The 19,079-nt window shown below is 36.8% G+C and overlaps 1 protein-coding gene across 2 annotated transcripts in view; it reads right to left on the reverse strand.

Annotated features, from left to right (window-relative positions):
* Positions 1-6,842: 6,842 nt before the first annotated feature.
* pde10a (phosphodiesterase 10A) overlaps positions 6,843-19,079 on the reverse strand; it is a 63,220-nt gene continuing 50,983 nt past the window's right edge. For both annotated transcript variants that reach the window (XM_088934247.1, XM_088934249.1), the window contains exons 11-22: positions 17,032-17,174; positions 16,223-16,315; positions 15,678-15,864; positions 13,547-13,689; positions 12,770-12,853; positions 12,001-12,151; positions 10,867-11,022; positions 10,384-10,556; positions 9,579-9,690; positions 9,359-9,439; positions 8,852-8,940; positions 6,843-7,605 (exon numbers count right to left, since the gene is read on the reverse strand). In XM_088934247.1, coding sequence (XP_088790373.1) covers positions 7,488-7,605; positions 8,852-8,940; positions 9,359-9,439; positions 9,579-9,690; positions 10,384-10,556; positions 10,867-11,022; positions 12,001-12,151; positions 12,770-12,853; positions 13,547-13,689; positions 15,678-15,864; positions 16,223-16,315; positions 17,032-17,174 — 1,530 coding nt within the window. In that variant the 3' untranslated portion in view covers positions 6,843-7,487. The remainder of the gene's footprint in view (positions 7,606-8,851; positions 8,941-9,358; positions 9,440-9,578; positions 9,691-10,383; positions 10,557-10,866; positions 11,023-12,000; positions 12,152-12,769; positions 12,854-13,546; positions 13,690-15,677; positions 15,865-16,222; positions 16,316-17,031; positions 17,175-19,079) is intronic.

The following is a 19,079-nucleotide window of genomic DNA, read 5'->3' on the forward strand; positions in this document are numbered from 1 at the left end:
ATTCAACAGAATGTGGTTGCTGTAAAGGGAAAGTTTATTTTGTTTTGTCTTCCAGACAAAAAGCTTCCCTGTGTGCTTTAGAACATGACCTAATAAAATCCCACACTCCTTGGGCACCAGAAAAATGAAGAATCTCCACACTTTGGCAAGAGTGGAAGGAAATCTGAGAGAAGGTATACGGGTACAGTAGGAAGAGTGACAGACAAAAGAGCTGAGACCTGAATGTTTGTGCCCATTTTTCAAAAATATGTTAGTCAGCAAGTGGGGGTAGAACCAGTTTTGACTAGAAAATGGAATGCTAAATAAAATGTAGTTAAAAAATATTCACAGATTTTGTATTCCCGTATCAGTGAACAGAATGATGGGGCAGTTAAAAATAAACCGTAAGACAATAACTTTAATTTGGAACAGGCATACTGTACAAAGGTCAAGCAATGGAAACTCTGTGCCACTAGTAGGAACAAGATGTCATGATAAGCAATGCAAAGTCTAAACTATCTAATGGTCTAAAACAAGAATTCGAGCAACAGTGGAAGAGTTTCAGATTAGAATTTCTTCTTGGCAGCAAGGAATACTGGACATTGGATGCAGTAGACAGAGGAGATGAGCTCCCAAAAGCACCTCCATTTTCAGATACTTTAGTTTCTCAGATGAGAGAAGATACTCTTAGTTGTCAGATGCTGGTCACATGTGGGTGTGGTGATATGCACAACAGTAATTTTCTCTTAAGCAGCTACATGTCATGATGTGGTGATATTTCTCTCATCATCCATTCAGGACCTTTCCTGGAATAAACACTCAAGCCAACAACTGGGGCTGGCCTAATCTAAATTCTGCAAGATGAAGAGATGCAATTCCATAGGATTACACTGGAAAGTTAATAAAAAATGTGCCAACTTTTTTCTGCCTTCCATCAGGTACATGAACATTCTATTAATATAGTTACTTGCACCATTAACAATAGTATTTTGAATAAATATGTTTTTCAATCACACTTGATAATATGGGTGTCTTAATCTTTTTAAATATAGTATTTTTGTGCCCATTTTTCCCTGTATTTAAATATAGCAGAAAACATGTTAATAACTGTGCTAGAGAAGATTTTTAGAGATAAAATTATGTAGTTGAGCCTACATTAAAGACCACACAATTACACGATATTCAGTTTGCTAGGATGCTCAGCAAACATTTGAACTTAACTTCTGTTCTTCCATTAGAAACAAAGTTTGACATTTTTAAGTCTGATGCTTGTTTTCCTCATTATGGCTGTCTGATGTTGAGAAGAATCCTAGGACATCTTAGGACACTTACATATAGGCTCTTTAATTTTACATGTTGCATGACTTTTCAAGCAACTATTACAACTTATGACAGATGAACAAGAGTTACATAACCTGCCCAGACCTGCTTCATCAGAGTGATACATCCTCCTAATCGTTGCCAAAGTGTTTAGAAGACCACAGAATCACTCCCATCATTGTAACCAGACCTGTTCTGAGGCATCCTGTTCTGAAGTCATGGCCCAAATCCCTGACATACGGCATTAAGATGCAAACTTCAATAGGCTTACTTCATATTTTACTCTGTTGAACCAGGATATAAATTCCATTGAAGATCCCTAGGACAAATTGGTGTCTGATGTGTTTAAAGTGTTCTTTGAAGACAATTCCACACAGAAGCTTGTCAAAGCCAAAAAATTACATTTCTTTGCCTTCATCAAGATAAACAATGCTCAAAAAGCAAAGTTAATATTTAATTTGAAATTGAATTGCCTACAGCATGTTAGTACAGTGGTTAGCATTGCTGCCTCTGGGCATTGGGCACTGGGTTCAATTCCCGGGTGCTGTCTGGGTGAAGTTTATATCTACTTCCCCCTTTGCATGAGTTTCCTTCAGGTGATACAGTTTCTTCTTACAGTACTCCCAAGACATATGAGTAGGTTAATGGGCTTCTGGAAAAATTGGCCCTCCTGTGTTTGTGTCTGTCTGTGACCTGCGATGGACTGGTGTCCCATCCAGGGTGTATCCTGCTTTGCGCCCATTACTTGCCAGGATAGGCTCCATCTTCCACCTTGTATTGGATAAAGTGGTCAGAAAATGGACAGATGAAATTGCCTATATTTGAGGAGCAGTAGCATCACAACAGTATTGGAAGGGTTTTGGACAAGAATTTTTTTTTTCTAAAGTCATTTATGGTTGGTTTACTTGCATCCATTGTCTATTATATTCAAGTTGATTCATTACTTGAAATAAGACTACAGAAGTAAATGAAAAACAAAATATATGTTCTGTGCATTTATTTACAATGGTATAATAAATGGTTTTGATGTTCTATAGTACAAACATAAGAGTATTCTTTTAAATACAAAGACTGCAAATGAATACATGGAGAAAAAACAACATATACAATATTTAAATTTATAAATGTGAATTTAAGACATCTCAAAATTATTGCACTTGCATATATATTTTATACAAACCAAAAATAAGAATAAAAAAAATACAGCTTATTTTTTTCAATTGGTAACCAAGGACTTGGTATGCTACCCTGAATCAAATTACTTGTGAAAAAAATCCCATCCCAAGCTTTGGTCACAGAATTATACACATTTGTTCTTTATATGTGTACAAACCTAAGCTAATTTGTTCTTACATTGGAGCAAGTCATATCTCGGATTACTACCAGTAAGTAAAGGAGTTGTAAATATTATCCATTAACTGTTTTCCACAGCTGAACTGATCAGAAAGACAAGGATCTAAGAAATGGATACCTACAGTAGCAACAATGGAGAGAAAAGTACAATAAGACTCCTTCCTGTTTTGATATTCTTGCACTGCTTTGGAAAAAGCAGCAGCTGCATATTATTACCTTCTGTTTAAATTCCAGTTAAATTTGACCATACCAGGGTGTGTGAATATTCTTTTCACGTATTATAAATAACATCATTCTTTATTCCCAGAACAACAGAGAATGAGACTTTTTTTTTCTTTTTCTTTTTTGAAAGGGTGGGAAAACAAATTTTTAAGATCAGCATAATTTGATTCACTTATGTGCTTCAGGATACTTACTACCTCTTGCCTTCCATAGTTTAATGAAAACGTTATCATAGAGCACAGTGATTTATAAGAGCAGATTACAGTGGGGTCTCAAAGCAGAACCTGAGCTATTTCAGTGAAGTAATGTTTCTGGGACTACACAATTTTCGAGGAGGACTGTGGCCATTTTTAGCACAAGCATCGTTTTGTTAGCCATGTTTACTAAACAAGGTGTTTCATAAAAGCCATATTAAGGAATATCTGTACAATAAGTGCTCCTAAACAACATATAATGCATAGCCCCCAAAAGAGATATTTTAGTTTTTAGGTTTGTTTGTGCAAAGTTCTTGCTTTAATTCCCTTCATATTAACTGGCCTGAAAGCTTTTGTTAAAGGCAAGACCTTCCCTTGAAAACAACAAAACAAAACATGCATGTTCTCATATTTGTACATGCTATTTAACCTGTGTTGCACACCATGAATGAGGTCAAAAACCTTCCTTTCATAAAATCATCATTAAATGTGCTCATTAAACATATTTCTCCACTTTCAGGTACTTTTATATTTTCCAAGCTCAGGTTTGCAGCAACACCCCAAGTAATATGCACACATTCTCCCCTTCAGCTGGTTATAGATTCCCTTGATTGCAAGCATGCTGTACAATGCCTCCAGGCCTAATGGATCACATTAAGTTACTCCACAATGCAAATGCCATTGAGGTCCTGAAAAACCCTCTGAAGAGTTACTAAGAACCAAAAATGTCAGAAGCAAAGACACCTGCTATGGCCCTAACATTAGTCACTACTTTCACAAGGTTAATTTTTGGAAACGTACTTACAATAAGTATATGTCAAAGCAAGCTAAAAAGACATATTGGATTGACACTGCAGTCAAAAATGAATCATAAACCACACATGGGATATTGTTCCTTATAAATTAGTTTAAGAACTAACTTCTTGAGAAAATATTTAAATTTACCTTTAACATTGATTTCTTTTATCAAGGAAGGTGGGGAAGAGAAAGTTGGTTGATTAATTTCTAGGTCACAGCAACTTTAGTGTTTCTTGGTAATGATCACTCATTGCACAGATTTTTTTTCTCCATTTATATAGTTCTTGCTTTGTGCAGTAAAGTGTTGATATTTGCAAAATTTATACCTAACATTATTTTTCCTCTAATAGCAACCCAAGTGTGAAGGAGACCTCCTTGGGTCAGGTACCTCACATCAACTATATACAGGAAAAAAAACCTTGCAGTCATCCATCTTGACCAATCAGAATGGAAGACTGTAGTTCACCATGGTTTTTTATCCTGTGCTGCTGGGCTTTAGCACTCATTATAAGTTTTGGTAACTGACTGCAAATGAATTTACATTTCAGTGTTGGGTGGCAGTTTTTACAACAATTTCAGTTTTCAATAAATGTCTTCTGAAATTTCAGTGCTACACTAAAATGGTTATTTATCTTAGCTCGCAGTTATCATTGCTATTTTCTGCCCATTTCCCATTCAATATTTATAACACAAAGTGCTTGTTCAAAATTGTTTGCAGTGGTCCACCAACACAGCACTTTCTGACATCTAAAGAAAAACACTGGGGAACAGCCAAATTACAAAGCAGAAAGAAATAAAATTACATCATCTTTTTAATGGCAATGGTATTTTTTTTAATATGGAAAGACAAGTTAGAGCCCGAAATTTTTTTTATGACAAAAAATGCTATGTAATATTTAAAGTAATTGTTTTTCTGATTACACAGAAGGTGAATCTTGTTTACATCAACAAATAGGTTGATAAATCTGAATGCAGTTATGTTCTCCCCACACTGTACACTAGTACACGAGTAAAAAGCCAGCTTTTTTGTAGTAATGCCTGTTGTTTCTGAAAACTAAAGAAACACTAACTAAAGCCATAGTGCAATCAAAGGAACAGAAAGGTGCCAGATAAGGAAGCTGTACATAGAAACCTTCCTATTACAACCCAGAAGCCTTGGTTTTAGAAAAACGGGTTAAAACACTGGAGGCACAAAGATGAACCTCCTGATAGCACCATTGATGATTGCAGCTGCGCTATATTATCCTAGCAGTGAAACGATTGTAGAATATCTTATTCTTTGCAGGGCCATTTGTTTTAAAAGTATGGATGACATTCAATACAAACATTATTCTCTTAAGTTTCTTCTTAAGTGCACACTCTAGAAAAGCAATACCGTGTATGAAAGTTTGCAACATAAAAACTCCCCAACTTGTAGATTCATGCTTCTGACATGAACATTTGTAGCAGTTTTGCTCCATGTGCTTTTTTCATGAGTTTTTTCTTCCGCTTCCGATTTTGTGTCTAAAGATTAATCCTAACAGAGACATTTCCAAGTACTTCCCAGAGTTCTGAACCACTTTGTTATTCAGATATAAATAGACTTTTCTTACAAACCACTGTTATATTATTACTGAATTTCAACATACTCGGATAAAGGGTGAAAGATTCCCACAGCTCCCTTGCTGTTGACCTCTTAGGTTTAGTCTTTTAGAACAGCATGCATATTTTGGAACGCTCAAATATAGTATGTATCTCTTTATATATGGAAAATATTTTTTCACAAAATTATCCACAAAGATTTCCCAGTTTTCTGAAGTTGTCATCCCTGCCTCCACTCTTCAGGTCCTTGCTCATTAGCAAATGATTGAGGATTTCATAAAACAAGTTGGGCAAAAGTGCAAGAGAACACCAGCTGTTACACTCCTGTCGGTTACCTCTTCTTACATTCTGTGCATGTTACTTGGTAAAAGAGTATATTATAGATATGAATAATAGAAGTGTGCATTTATCCAACAATCTTCAACAATAAGGCATTTCCATTCATGTATTTTCTCTGTTAACTTTAAAGCTATTCCTCTTAAGGAATGAAGGAGCTTATTATTATTATTATTATTTTCAGTTTGATTCTCATTTAGACATTTCTCAAATATCAAAATTGTTTCAGAGTCTACCCAGACTGTACACAGTGTGCAGAAATCTGTGCATTTTGCTTGGCTGAGACTAATAATAAAAGCTACAAAATAAGATGGACAACCAAAATAAGTTAGATGTTTCAAATAAAAACACAAAAACAAAGCACATTGCTAAAAAAATTCTGAATCGGATAATACTACCTTAGGGAGTGCAATTCCAACCTGCAGTGTCAGTCTTCCATCCTCTATTGCTATTTTAAAGGGAATATTTTCACTACTGCAACTAACTCTTCTTCCTTAAAAATTACATTAGCTTAACTTTGTTGAATATCACAAAACCTATACAATAGGACAACGATTTTTTTAAGTCCGCCAGTTTAAGCCTGATCATTTCATGCTCTAGAATAATTCAATGGTAAGTGATTTCAAGCAACTGTTTGCATTTGGGGATCATTTTAAACAGAAGATACATTTCAAATAAATTACATGACCTCAAATATGCTTGATATTATTCAAATTTAAAGTATTGCAGTCAGTTCAGTCTTCCTGACCCCAGTATTAGTCATAATCCTTACTACTATGCCCAAGGCTCACAGCTATTTGTGGGCTCTTATTCCCTGAAGTTCAAGAGCTCACTGCAGCATTTCAGAAGTTCTTTATCTCTTGTTATATTATTGTGTCTTCCAAAAAGACAGACTGTTCTGTGGTGTTCTGTAACGCTAATGTACATATAAAGTGGAGGTTCCCAGAATTCACAGTAAAGAATTTCAGTGAGGAACACTGCCAGTCATTATGACTACAGTGGAAATCATGTTATCTTAGGCCAAAATGCTTTGCCACTCCTTGCACCTGGAAGGTTGAGTTTTTTTTTTGCCATCTGCTGTAAGAATAGGTTGTATTTTATTCAAGTACTGTTACAGAACCTTTTCTCTTGATAACAAGACACATTCCTGAGACCGCAATCATTGTTTAGTCTCACAGCACGCATCTTCCATAAACATTCCGGCTGATGTATAACCAATCCATTAGCGCTTTGTGGAATTAGCCAACCACAGTTTCAAAAGTACCATTTCTACAGGTTAAACCTCTAGAACACAAAACAGGCAGATTTAAAACCACCTGCCTTAGTTAGGGTTTTGAATTAAGGCCTCAGCAAATATAGACCGCAAAGGAAATTGGTTAAAACAAAATAAAACAAAACGCTAAAAAATAGATGTTCACTCTGCTGAACATATTCCCAAGCGGTATGGTTCAGGTGATCAGATCACAAGCCTCATTCTTCAACTGAAGTCCCTAAAGTCACCATTCCAGGTGACACCTTCAGTCTAAGGACCTCCATCACCCAATGAGGTAACTGTATGTTTTTAGTGTTCTTCAACGAAATCACTCCTCCACCTAGTGCTCCTCTTCCTGGCCTCACAGGAAGGTGGTCGTGCACCGCACAGGAGTTTTTAGAGTCTTTCGCAAGATTTGTTTCCCTCTCTGTCTCTGTAGCTCCCTGTCCAAATCAATTGTCTATTTTCACAGGAACGGTCTCCGGAGACTCAGAGGTAACAGACTGGGAGGGAACCCACATGGAACTGTCCTCTCCTTGAGCCAGTTTTTCCCACTGGGCAAGGTTTTCCCTAAAAGTAGAAGCACACAGTTCAGGCAGTGAATGGAAAACACACTCTGTGCTAAAACACTCTAAGATGCAAAGGCCTTATAAGTACCAGAAAATGTGCAATTGTGATTAATGTTAAATGAAAAATCCCAAACATTTCTTATCTGGAAAATATGAAAATACTGAAGGGAATGTGCAACTTGAGGTTTACCATAACGAGAGTGATCGTAAAAGAACAAGCTATTTAAACCTATCATCATAAAAAGCATCCACTCTCAATAGTGTAGGAACTTTCAGTGGTGTTGGCTATGGTTGTGTCTGAGTGCAAACTGTCAAAAAAAAAAAGGAGGAATACGTCTGATTAACATACTAAACAGACGCTGTTGGCAGACACTGATAACAAACAATTTCAATAGACTGCTTCCAAAAGAATTGGATATAGGCTTGCCTACAAGCTTATGCAGAGAAAAAAAATTGAATATCTTAAACTAGGTCAACTTAATGGGGAGTTTAATTGTAGCATTTTTTCCTTAGGTTTTAACACGGCTAAACAATTGTATGAGAAAGTAGTGTTTTTTTTTAGACCATTCCTTCCAATTAGCAGTTGATGTAGTTTATACGTCTGCCTGATCCCACAACTAGCAGGGGCTCCAATGTGTCTGGGATGAGTGCCCATGAATTCCATCTCAGAACCTTGGTGCTGACGCAGTGTTGAGCTTTTCATATCACTAAACAGAATTTGTTTGCATTCCCAGTAGTTCAAGGACACAGTGGCTTAAAACTGCACTATCCAGACTCCTAAAATAAAGATCTATAGGATAATGAATACAATGATACAAAAAGTGAATCCTAGTTTTTTTTTTTCAAAAGGCAATCATATACACTTACTGGCCAAAACAGTAGGAATACCCCCACCACCCTCCGCCAAATAACATGCTTGGGCTCTGTGAGCAGCAAGAACAGCTTGAACAAGATGAAACATTCTACAAGATTTTGAAATATTGGAAGCACATCCCCTATTTCTCTAGCAAAACTGTTTCTACTTAGGGCTGTTATGAGGGTTGTTTTGTGTTTGTAGATTCCTTACGTTTTCAAGATTTGGGATTGTTCTGGTCAGGAAAATGTGATGGAAGCCTGTGTCTGGATCCTCAACCCAACCATGCCTGACACTGAGAGAATCCGTTGTTCTGGCTGGGACTCCTAAAGATTTGGCCAGTGAGCACAGTATTTTGCCCAATGTAGGCATCAGTATTAAAATGCATTTGTACCTGCATGCTCTCAGAAGTGGGGTGGATGGAGGAAATAACTCAGACAAAGTTGTATAACAGGGGATTGCTACCGCATTGTAGAAACCCACCTATCAAAAAAGAAAGTAAAAGGTTAAAAAGTACATTAACTCGTTTTTGAGTAAACAGGAAAAAAAGTATTCTAAGGCACTGGAACAACAATCAAATGGTAGTAGTGTGCAATTTCAGAGGATAAATCCAGGGGCATAGTTTGAATAGTTCCTTAATCCAACTGCTTTACATGTCAAGAGATGGAAAAATTTCAGTTTTGTGGAAAGAACACTTTTTAAAAACAAGAAGAGACACCTTAAATAAGAAGTACTAAAACTGAAATGTATTTCAGTGCTGTGTTGATTTGATGTTTATTGAACCTTTTTTTTCTCCATAAAAACCTGGCTTATTAAGCTTGGCTGGCAATACCAGGTAGGATTTTGTAACACACCCATCAAACAGAAAACATGAGGGTTATAAAAATTGAGAAATTCTCACTTGACCCTGGGGAACTTCATCTTTTTTATCTCTATCCATCATGGGGATTGGCTGCATACCGATCTTTTTCATTTCATCTCCCTGTGCAGAGAAAGCAAGAATAGATTAGAACTATTTTGTTAACCTTAGACAGCAGCCGCCTTTTTAACAGAACATGGAAAAACAAAAAACAACACGAGTTAAGAAACAAAAAATATTAATTAATGAGAAATTCTCATACCTCAGCCCAAAATTCTGCATATATGTCATTAGCGGTCAACCTTGTCACAGGCCACAACTTTGTGACCGAGCACAGGTCACATGCTGTCATCATCAAACCAATGACGCGATCCCTTTAAACAAAAAGGAAAACAACTTCTTTTTAAGATGACCACAAGTAGGATTCTGTCCTCTTCTCGTTATGAAATAGCCTCCCCTCTGTGTTTTACTCAAGGGCTGTGTCTGAGTACATTTCATTTTTTTTCTGCCTAGCTATTGGGTCAAACATCTCTTTACTGTAATATTTTAAAACAAATAGAGTGTCATTTGTATTTTTTATTACATACCCACCCAATCTGGAATAAACAACCTGGCCTTCCAGCAGTGATTCTTGTACCCACAGATAAAGAATGAGGATCCATAAACACACCCCTCCAACATGTCCTCCTGTCAGATTTGTTTTTTTTTTATTTACAGGAGATTGGAGTAACAGATTTTCACACATCACATCACCGCAAGACTTCTGGGTCATTTCTGGAGTCACTGTTGTACCCATCCCTATCGCCAAGGTGCCCTGCCAATTGCATACTGCCACTTGGGGAGCCCCAGTCACATTCAGCTAGCCATGTGACTCGGGTTCAAACTCATGACTGCTGGCCTGCAGAGGACTCCAAGCAAGTGCCTTGGTGGAGGTTTTCTTGAAACACCTTCCTTCAGATGAGAAATGACAAAGTGGAGTGACAAATGCTGACCTGAAGAATGGGCATCAGGTAAGAGGATATCTCAGGACAATGTCAAGAGTGTGGCCAGAGGATGTCTTGGGCTACCTGTGTGCGTGATTGTTGAGGTCCAGAGCTCCTGTTGTTAGTAACTCCACCAGCTGCTTCCTGTTGCCAAAGTACAATGCTAGGTCTGTGGCAATGATGGCTTTCCGGATGATCTCCAGGACTTGCTCATACTCACTGGAAGTCAGGTTGGAGAAAATATTGTGCCCTTCCAGCTATGAGAAAAATAGAGATCAATAAAAAAGCAAAAGCTCTACTTATGAGGCGTTCGGCTGATCTTTATTTGGGGTAAAAGTCTTCGGTAAATACTGTTAATTGCCTTAGCTCTTTACTGAGGAGGAATCTTACTACACAGCCGTTCTGGAAACTTTTTGTGAAGTGGGTTTTTTTAACCACGCTGTATTCATCTCAACATTTGTTCCTCCGTGTGCCACGTCACTGCACTTGGGACATGCATCTGTCCAGGAAGTAGAGTATTACAGGAAACCAGCTGGACTTGGCTGAGGTCCTGTATGTTAGCGTTACCTGCAGGATGGAGACGGTTTGAGAGAAGTGATGCTGCTCCATGGTGGATGTGGAGTACAGAGCAGCGAGGGGGTGGTCAAACTTCTGCAAGTAACTGTTGCTGTAGCCTCTGTGATCCAGGTCATGACAAAGGCAGGCCACCAGGAGTCCTTTCCGCTGCAGACAGAAGCCAGAAGAACACAAAGACGTACACCAATACACGTGAAATGAAGTCCCACAAATTTTAAAACGTCCGGTGACATCATGCTTCACAGGTACCCTTTGGCCAGAGAGAAAGCAAGAAGGAACTGCAGATCCATCAGATCACAACAATGCTCATGAAACATGATCAGGCTCTCATCAGTTGGGTCCCAGCCCTTTCAGCTTGAACCACCCTTTTTCATGCACCTCCTCCCCATAGGTACCCTCGATTTCAATGAAAAGAATGTCAAAATACAGAATTACCATTACAAAACCTTGAAAAAAATGATAAAATATTAATATGAACTGTTTCTTAAGAGTAACCACTTATTTTAACCAGAGCAGCTCCATTAATGAAGCAAACCTGGAGATTGTGTGAAAGGGATGATTTTACTTATTACTAGTATAAGGTTGAATTTTCTCTTTACTTGTCTCTGATGACCCCCTGTATAATCTACCAATCTACTCCCTTACCACTGCTCTAAGGGAGAAATTCTACAGCAGGGAGCAACTACAATATCCCCTACTGGTTCCTGCCGTTAATCTTACCTATTGGTTCTCTAACTAGTAGACGAGGTCCCCTGAGGGATAATCCAGGGAAACTGGAATTGGATTCAATAAAGTGAAATATTTTCAATTTGTTTAATTTGTCAGAAGAAAGACACTAAATGACAATCCATTGACAATCCGGTTGTCATTTTCAAATACAACATGTGATCCCTAATTTTCTCTGTATATATAAATTAAAATTTAGTATAGATACGCTGTATTATTTTAAAGTAAAGATTTACTCTGGCATATTTAGCGAGCAGTATGGTAATAATAACTCAAATGTACATACATTTGTCTGTTATCAGAAAGCAATTTATTCCTTGTGGTTTCTAATTACACATCCTATGAGTAGTGATATAATGATAAACGTCTACATTTTAACTATCCCCAACCACCACTTACTTCTAGTTCAGTAAAAATGTCTTGGTTTTTCTGCAGAATGGCATACATGCAGTGAGCCACAGTTAAAGCATGTTTCCAGTTGTGGTAAGGAACACGCCGATAGTTTTTCCTGACTGACATGGTGAATCGGCACAGCTTCTCGAGTTCAAAGCTAGACATGGAGATGGATAGAGACAGGAAGAAAAAAAAGACAGCTAATCAATCAACCACACCACCACTAGCTCAGATCATTAAGAGTATAGTGTTGTCCCACACTGTTGTCAAAATTCGATGAGCATTTGGCTTTTAATCCAGGGGGAAATAAATTCATCAAGGTGTTCGTATTCTCTGCATGTGGCCTTGGCACCTGGGACATCCTGGGCACTGCCTCAGGGCTAAGGCCAAGCTAGTAAATCTGTGATGTTCTTGGATGGCAGCCAGGTCAATCGGTATGATGTGGTTTCTTGTAATAATATTTGTTATTTATTAATTGGTGGCATCTGATCCTCAGAAAGGCTTACAATCTTACTAAAATGTTGCATTATTTTCATATATATTATTTTTTAAAAAGATATCCCTTTTGAATTGTTTGGCCTATGTTAGAAATAGCATTCAATGCCGAATATCCATTAGTGTATGCAAAGAAGACAATGTAAAAATGAATTCATCTGTATTTAGCTGAAGAAGAAAATCAGAAATTAACGTTTGAAAAGAGCTGCATGTTGTTTTGCATTCACGTTTAAGCATTGCGTAATTACAGTGTAAGTATCCAACTAAGGTATTTAGTTACCTGTTTTTTCCACATGAATTGTGGACCATGTATACAAAGACTGCCGGCCATAGTTCTTCATAAGGGTTGATATCAAAGTGAAACCTAAGACCAAATAGTAAAACAATCCATTAAACCAAGTGTTGACCTATGATTCTGAAGAATAGGGTACAAAAACCTGCAACTTCAGTATAAAGTATAAAATGAACAAGAAATAGAAACTTGTTTTAAATTCTGTCAAACAATGACAAAGAACCTTGTTTTTGAGGGAAAGGTGGTGAGTAATGGACAGTCTTTGTCTTGTATAGTACGTCATTTCTTTAAAACTTTCTGAAAAAAGTCTGTGGTACAAGATCTGTACATTTTTAACTGTGACCTGTCAGTTTATCAAAATTGTTTATCAATAATACATGTGTTTTAAAACCACATGGCACCAGGAAATAAAAGCACTGGAAATGCCCTCAAGAGAAACTAAAAGGAATTACAGTACTTTGCTTTTACTAAGTGTGGACACTGTGTGGTGACAAGGTTTTCCAAGGTTTGGAAAATAATTATTATTTCCATGAACAACAATCCCAGCTAGCACAAGGATACAATAAGTTGTCATATCCTATCCTTGGTCCTTTGTAGGACCAGATAGTATATACAGTACATACAAAGTTTCACTTTTAAAACATTTAACAAGTAAAGATTTTTAAAAGAGTGATGGAGACATAAATACCACCAATGTGAACGCTTAATTATAAACCTTTCCTACCCCATAATACTATGAGCCATCAGTTAGGTAAAGGGCCTTACAGCTCTATTTCTTTGTACATGGGTGCTGGAAGTGTCAGCTGTGTGAGATTCTTCCACTCCTCTGATGTGCAGATGCTGTGGTAGGAGAGCTTCTCCATGGTCACTCTGTAAATACACTCTGAATGTCGTATCCTGTGGTACATCTAAAAACACAAACACATTGCAATAATTTTTCTGCAATGCACTTAATGTAAAAATATTTTGTTCCCTTGTAGTACTGTGAATGTTGACCAGCATGTTGCAATATACTGTATAAAATGTAAACCTCAGTTTCAGTGTTTAAGGCAAAACGTATTATTTTACGTTGATACTTCTTACACTATAGATTAGCTTATATTATTATTATTATTAGAAATGCTTTAATGTGGGCCACTATCTGGTTTCCAGTCTCTATTAAGCATATAGCATATCTAATAGCATAAGAAGATCAAGTAACATCCTGAAAGCCACAGTGTAAAAAACAAATCAAATGAATCTCTCTCAATGGTTGACTCAAATTTGCAAATCATTAACAGATACAAGTATCAGGTTTATTTTATTCCTCTTTAAAACATATTTTTGAATGCTTCTGTGATGTTTGTTGTTTATTTAACAAAAATATTGCGTGCAATTTTAAGGCATTACTTTAAATGTTAATATCCATCCATGAATCCATCATGGTATACATTCATCTTCACAGCCACTACTGCCTTGCATTCCTGCATAAATAACTGTTATAATAAACTACAGACATTAATGAGTGAGCTGTCACTGTGATTGCCGCCAGTGTATCCTGCTTTTACTAGAAAGGTATGAGTTTCTACACTATGAGTTTATGAGTTTAAACACTGTCTTGTTATAATTATTAGGAAGGACTGGTTACAATCTGTACTAAGACTAGGGAAATTATTGACTGTTCTTCACTTATATCCCTGTATTACAAATATAGGACAAATTATGTTAGGGTGCTTATTATTTGAACCACTAATTTTGCTGGTGAAAACTGTGCTTTAAGATCCTTGGAATAATTAGACATCTCTGTGTGTTCAGAGAAACAATTTTTTTTTTCTTTAGCCACTCAGTTTCAAGGATGATCTCAATGGGTCCTGAGATTGCTCAAAAGTCCAACCCTAGAGCCATAAACTTGTTGATGTTGAAAATACACTAAAGACAGAGGTACTCCAATCTGAATCGATGGGAAACGTACACCCTCTTTCCACCATTTGTACTGCTTTCCTACTAAAAGAACCATTCTACCATTATAATCTGAATCAATGTCTATAGTATAATTTTAAAGAGAAGACCAATATCTGTTCAGAAATGCAAATATATTAGAGACTATGAGAATTACAGTGAAGAAACATTAATAGCATTCCCTCTTTCTATCTCTGTGCATGGTGTTTACAAACAGTTTGGGTGTTTTCCTTCATACACGTAACTGGAATTGCAATAGGCTGTGTCAGACTTATTTCAGAAGCAGTCCTTTGAGAGCAATATGACTTGCACTACTTTGTAAGGGGTCATGACCTTCAGCAATCAAGTCTGAGATCAGTCACCTGTTTCAGTCTATTTAAGGTCATGGCTAATTTTATTCTCAGTGTAGACTATACCTCAGCTGAAGTGAATAAATAAAAATGTTTATGATTGAATATTTAATGCTGATATATAGCAAATTGTGAACACCCTATTCACAAATACACTGAATCAATAAATCATGAATGAAAAATGACTTAACTTATTGTGTGACTGATGTCTAAATATAAAGCATAGTGGTTGGTTGCAGTTTTTCAGTCTTGACATATTCATTGACATAATTAATACAAAAAGCTTTAACATAACATGATAATTTGCTGCACTAAAATGAGTCAGAGCTTACAAATAGAGAACAGGGCATGAAAGGCTTTTGGAAGAGATGTTAAACTTGCAACCCTATTTAATCTTTCAATAAATTGCACCCACTTCCTGAATCTACAGGTGGCAGTGTTTTAATAAATTTATAAACACTTTTCTTTTTTCAGCAACTTTATAAAGAAAAGAAAATACCTACTCCAGTTCTCACACTAGCAAAAGGTAGGGTAGTATGTTAAATTTAAAATACTAAGTACATACGCAATACATAAAGGTGGAGGAAGAGGCAAAGAACTACACTTACATTAGCACAGTGTAAGGCCAAAGCACAAAATACTGCAAACATTTTAAAGTTGTTCTCATCGGTTTTAGTGAAGGCACTTCCATTTAATTTGTTCACCATTTGTACGACCCCTATGACTGTCCCCCGGCTGACAATAGGCATGCATAGGATGTTCCGGGTAGTGTAGCCCGTGTAGAGGTCCACCTCTCTGCAAAAAGATAGAAAGACAGAAAAATATCAGGTCTCCAGCAAGAGTTTTGATATCAGTTCATTCAATTTCCTGAAGCATTTACATTCTTAACTTAACGTCCTAGAACCAGACTTCATTCTCTGCTTTTCATACGTTATTGTAATACTTCAACATGGCCGTTCAGTTATGGCCTTGCTAAGAGTCTAAATTGTTTACATTGCTGCTCCAGAACATGCAACAGAAATAATGACTGAAGAATTACAAAACCATAAATTTTCACTTAAGGACAGTTTGGAATTTTCCCCATTAAAACACCTACCATATATCTAGAAACAAAACTGTCAAAAACAGTACTTGTGTGTACAGGACATCTTACCTGTTAAAGCGTGGGTCTGCATAGGCATCAGGAATATTGAGGACCTCTCCTGTTCGTGCCACTTGTCCTGCTATTCCTTTTTCTATAGAAAACCTAAACAAAAAGAATATTGAACCTTTTCGTTCTCTTTTGGCAACAACTAATCTGTGCATTCCTGTACAGCAGCTGGACCAGCCTTCAAGCATTACATACTGTATATTCTAAATAGGAATTCATATTGGTTAAGTCAAATCAAGAAAAATGTTTTTCTTTTTTTTCTATTGTAATTTCAAATATCCAGTTAATAAATCAGATAAACAATCTGACTCCGTATGCAGAATGCTGTTAATACATCTCAGACTGTATTCTCATTGTCTCAGTGTCTTTCTTGTGTTAAGAAAGCAGCTACACCTGTCTGATTTGGCAATGCCAAGGTTTGATTTAGATGACTGAAAAAGGGACATTCTCAAGGAGCTGAGTTTTAGAATGTACACTGTTGCTGCTGTGTAAAATATTTGTAAACCAGGTATGCCCTATAACATGTCGTGTTTAAATATCCTTGTCCTAAACATGACATTTGTGCTTGCGTAAGAGGCTGATTGGGCTTGCAGCTGATCTATAAAGTGCACTCAGAAGTACTTGTTTTAGAGCTCATCATTGACATAAAAAACAAACTTATTTCATAACTACAGTGAATTGCGCTGTGACTTCTTGCATCTTTACATAATCTTATTGACAAGACATACATTTTCTGGTAAGAGCATTTCTCTCTGGCCTCTACAGATGTGCTCTTGTACTAGGGAACAGATCCACAGTGAGGCAGCGCTCACCTAATTTCTTTGGTTTTCCTAAAGACTGGTTTCCCTTCATTTTCTTCCCCGATGTCAAACAGGTCTGAGTACAGTTCCTTGTTGTTGTGGTCAACCTGAAAGAGCGCACAGCGGTCTGCATTCACCAGGTTTTTTGCATATATCTGAAAGAAAGGGGAATGAAAAAAAAACAGATCTAACAGAACATATATTGTATACACACAAATAAATATAAATATCATTATATAGTAGGTAGCTGCGTCAGCATGCGTAGACTGCAAAGGATGCAAAGCAGGCTAAAATCAATATCTGAGAAAAATGACAAAAATTACGCCATTTAACGCCACATTACTATTGCAACTACAACTAAAATTATAACAGTGGTGTTACTAAAGTACAATTACTTAGAATATTAATTTTATCTGCACAATGTTAATGGGTTGCACTTTAAAATGATTTAATTATAAACACTGCTGTTACTGGCATATTCCTGGTTTAAAAGAGGCACCTCAAGTACTTTAAGTTATAAAACAATCATTCTCATAGCCATTGTTAACTGCTTCATTAATACATTGTAATATACGCCTTGATGTATTGGTAATTGGACTAAAGTACATGTATTCTAATAGAATTCTGTGGAACTAACACAAAGTTGTTTTTTTTAATTAAAAAAAATCACTTGTGTTGTTTACAAGTCCTTCAATGCACTGGTTGTTCCAAACCCCACAAGCAAATAGGTATGTGACATGCTCATTCTGCATCTATGTCATCACACAGCCATTCAAACTGCGTCTGTCTATTCTCTGGATGCCTAATTATTGTACTCTACATGGCTCCATTATCAAACCAAGCATCTACAGTTTATCTGGGCAGAGACAGGGACTGAAGCAATGAACTCAGAAGCATTTACGTAAGAAACAAAGCAACTGCTTGATTAATAGTCAGACTGCAACAATGCTAGCGTGCTTATCTGCCCCTTGGGACAAACCAATGCTGTTCACTTAAAGACTAAATAGGTTCATATCTGACTTCAATGTTTGTTTGTTTCCATAATCTTTCATGTTGCCTTCAGAGGGTGTTCTAATTGTTATTGACAGCGTCGGTGACCTGGCTTTCAGTAATTACGATTGACAGATCTCACCTTTAACCTGTTCCTTCATTTAAGAAGGAAATGTCCCATTATAGCTTAAGACAAAATAAGATGGAAAGACTTACACAGAGGTAGAAAAAGTGGGCCTTGATATGTGTGAGGCCATGGAAAATCTACAATCTGGTCTAAAACCACACCTGAAATGAGGCTGAAATAAGGTTTCTGATTGATAAATGATGCAATGCCACAGATCACAGCAAATGAACCAGAGCCACTTTGTGAGGCCTGCTTAAAAGACACACAAAACTGCTAAGTATGCCCCCTGTCTCTGACAGTTACACTGGAATAGAAGGGCTCAGTTTACAAAAATTAGTATGGATTTTATTCTGTTCCAGTCTGTTTATTTATGGCACAAGTAATGATACTGGACTAAGTAATGTGATACTGACTGCCTCGGTCATTAAGACTGGGATAGCACTTTGCACTTTACAAATTAATGACCATCTAAATGGCAGTGGCGCAACAAAATATTTAGCATATAATACACTTAGGACAAATGCCTTGTCTTTAGTGGTCAATGAATTATGTTAGTGCGCAGAGTTCCAAAATCTAATAGTTTCTGTGTATGTGCTGCACTTGCTCACTGCATACTGTAACATCACATAGGCTGACATGGTACTGGAAAGAATCTCAGGGCAGAAAGCCGAAGGGCAAAATAATTCTAAAACAATCTGTGGTGATTTATAAGGTGCTGAGCACACGGTTTTAAGAGGATTTTTGTTTCTTCTTAATTTCAAAATGAGTTCTCCACATCTGATATCAAAACAATGAGTAATATAGTGCCCTTAAAAAGTAAGGGGAGAGCAAAATAAAATCTTTTCTTATGCTTTACAGTAAAGCCATTTGTATTCGTATGCACTTTTTTGTATTTGTGATTAATATAAATGATAAGTAAAATAGAATTTATTTTTCTTAATTG

This window comes from Atractosteus spatula, chromosome 15 (genome assembly GCF_055471065.1).
Source record: "Atractosteus spatula isolate fAtrSpa1 chromosome 15, fAtrSpa1.hap1, whole genome shotgun sequence".
Taxonomy (NCBI): domain Eukaryota; kingdom Metazoa; phylum Chordata; class Actinopteri; order Semionotiformes; family Lepisosteidae; genus Atractosteus; species Atractosteus spatula.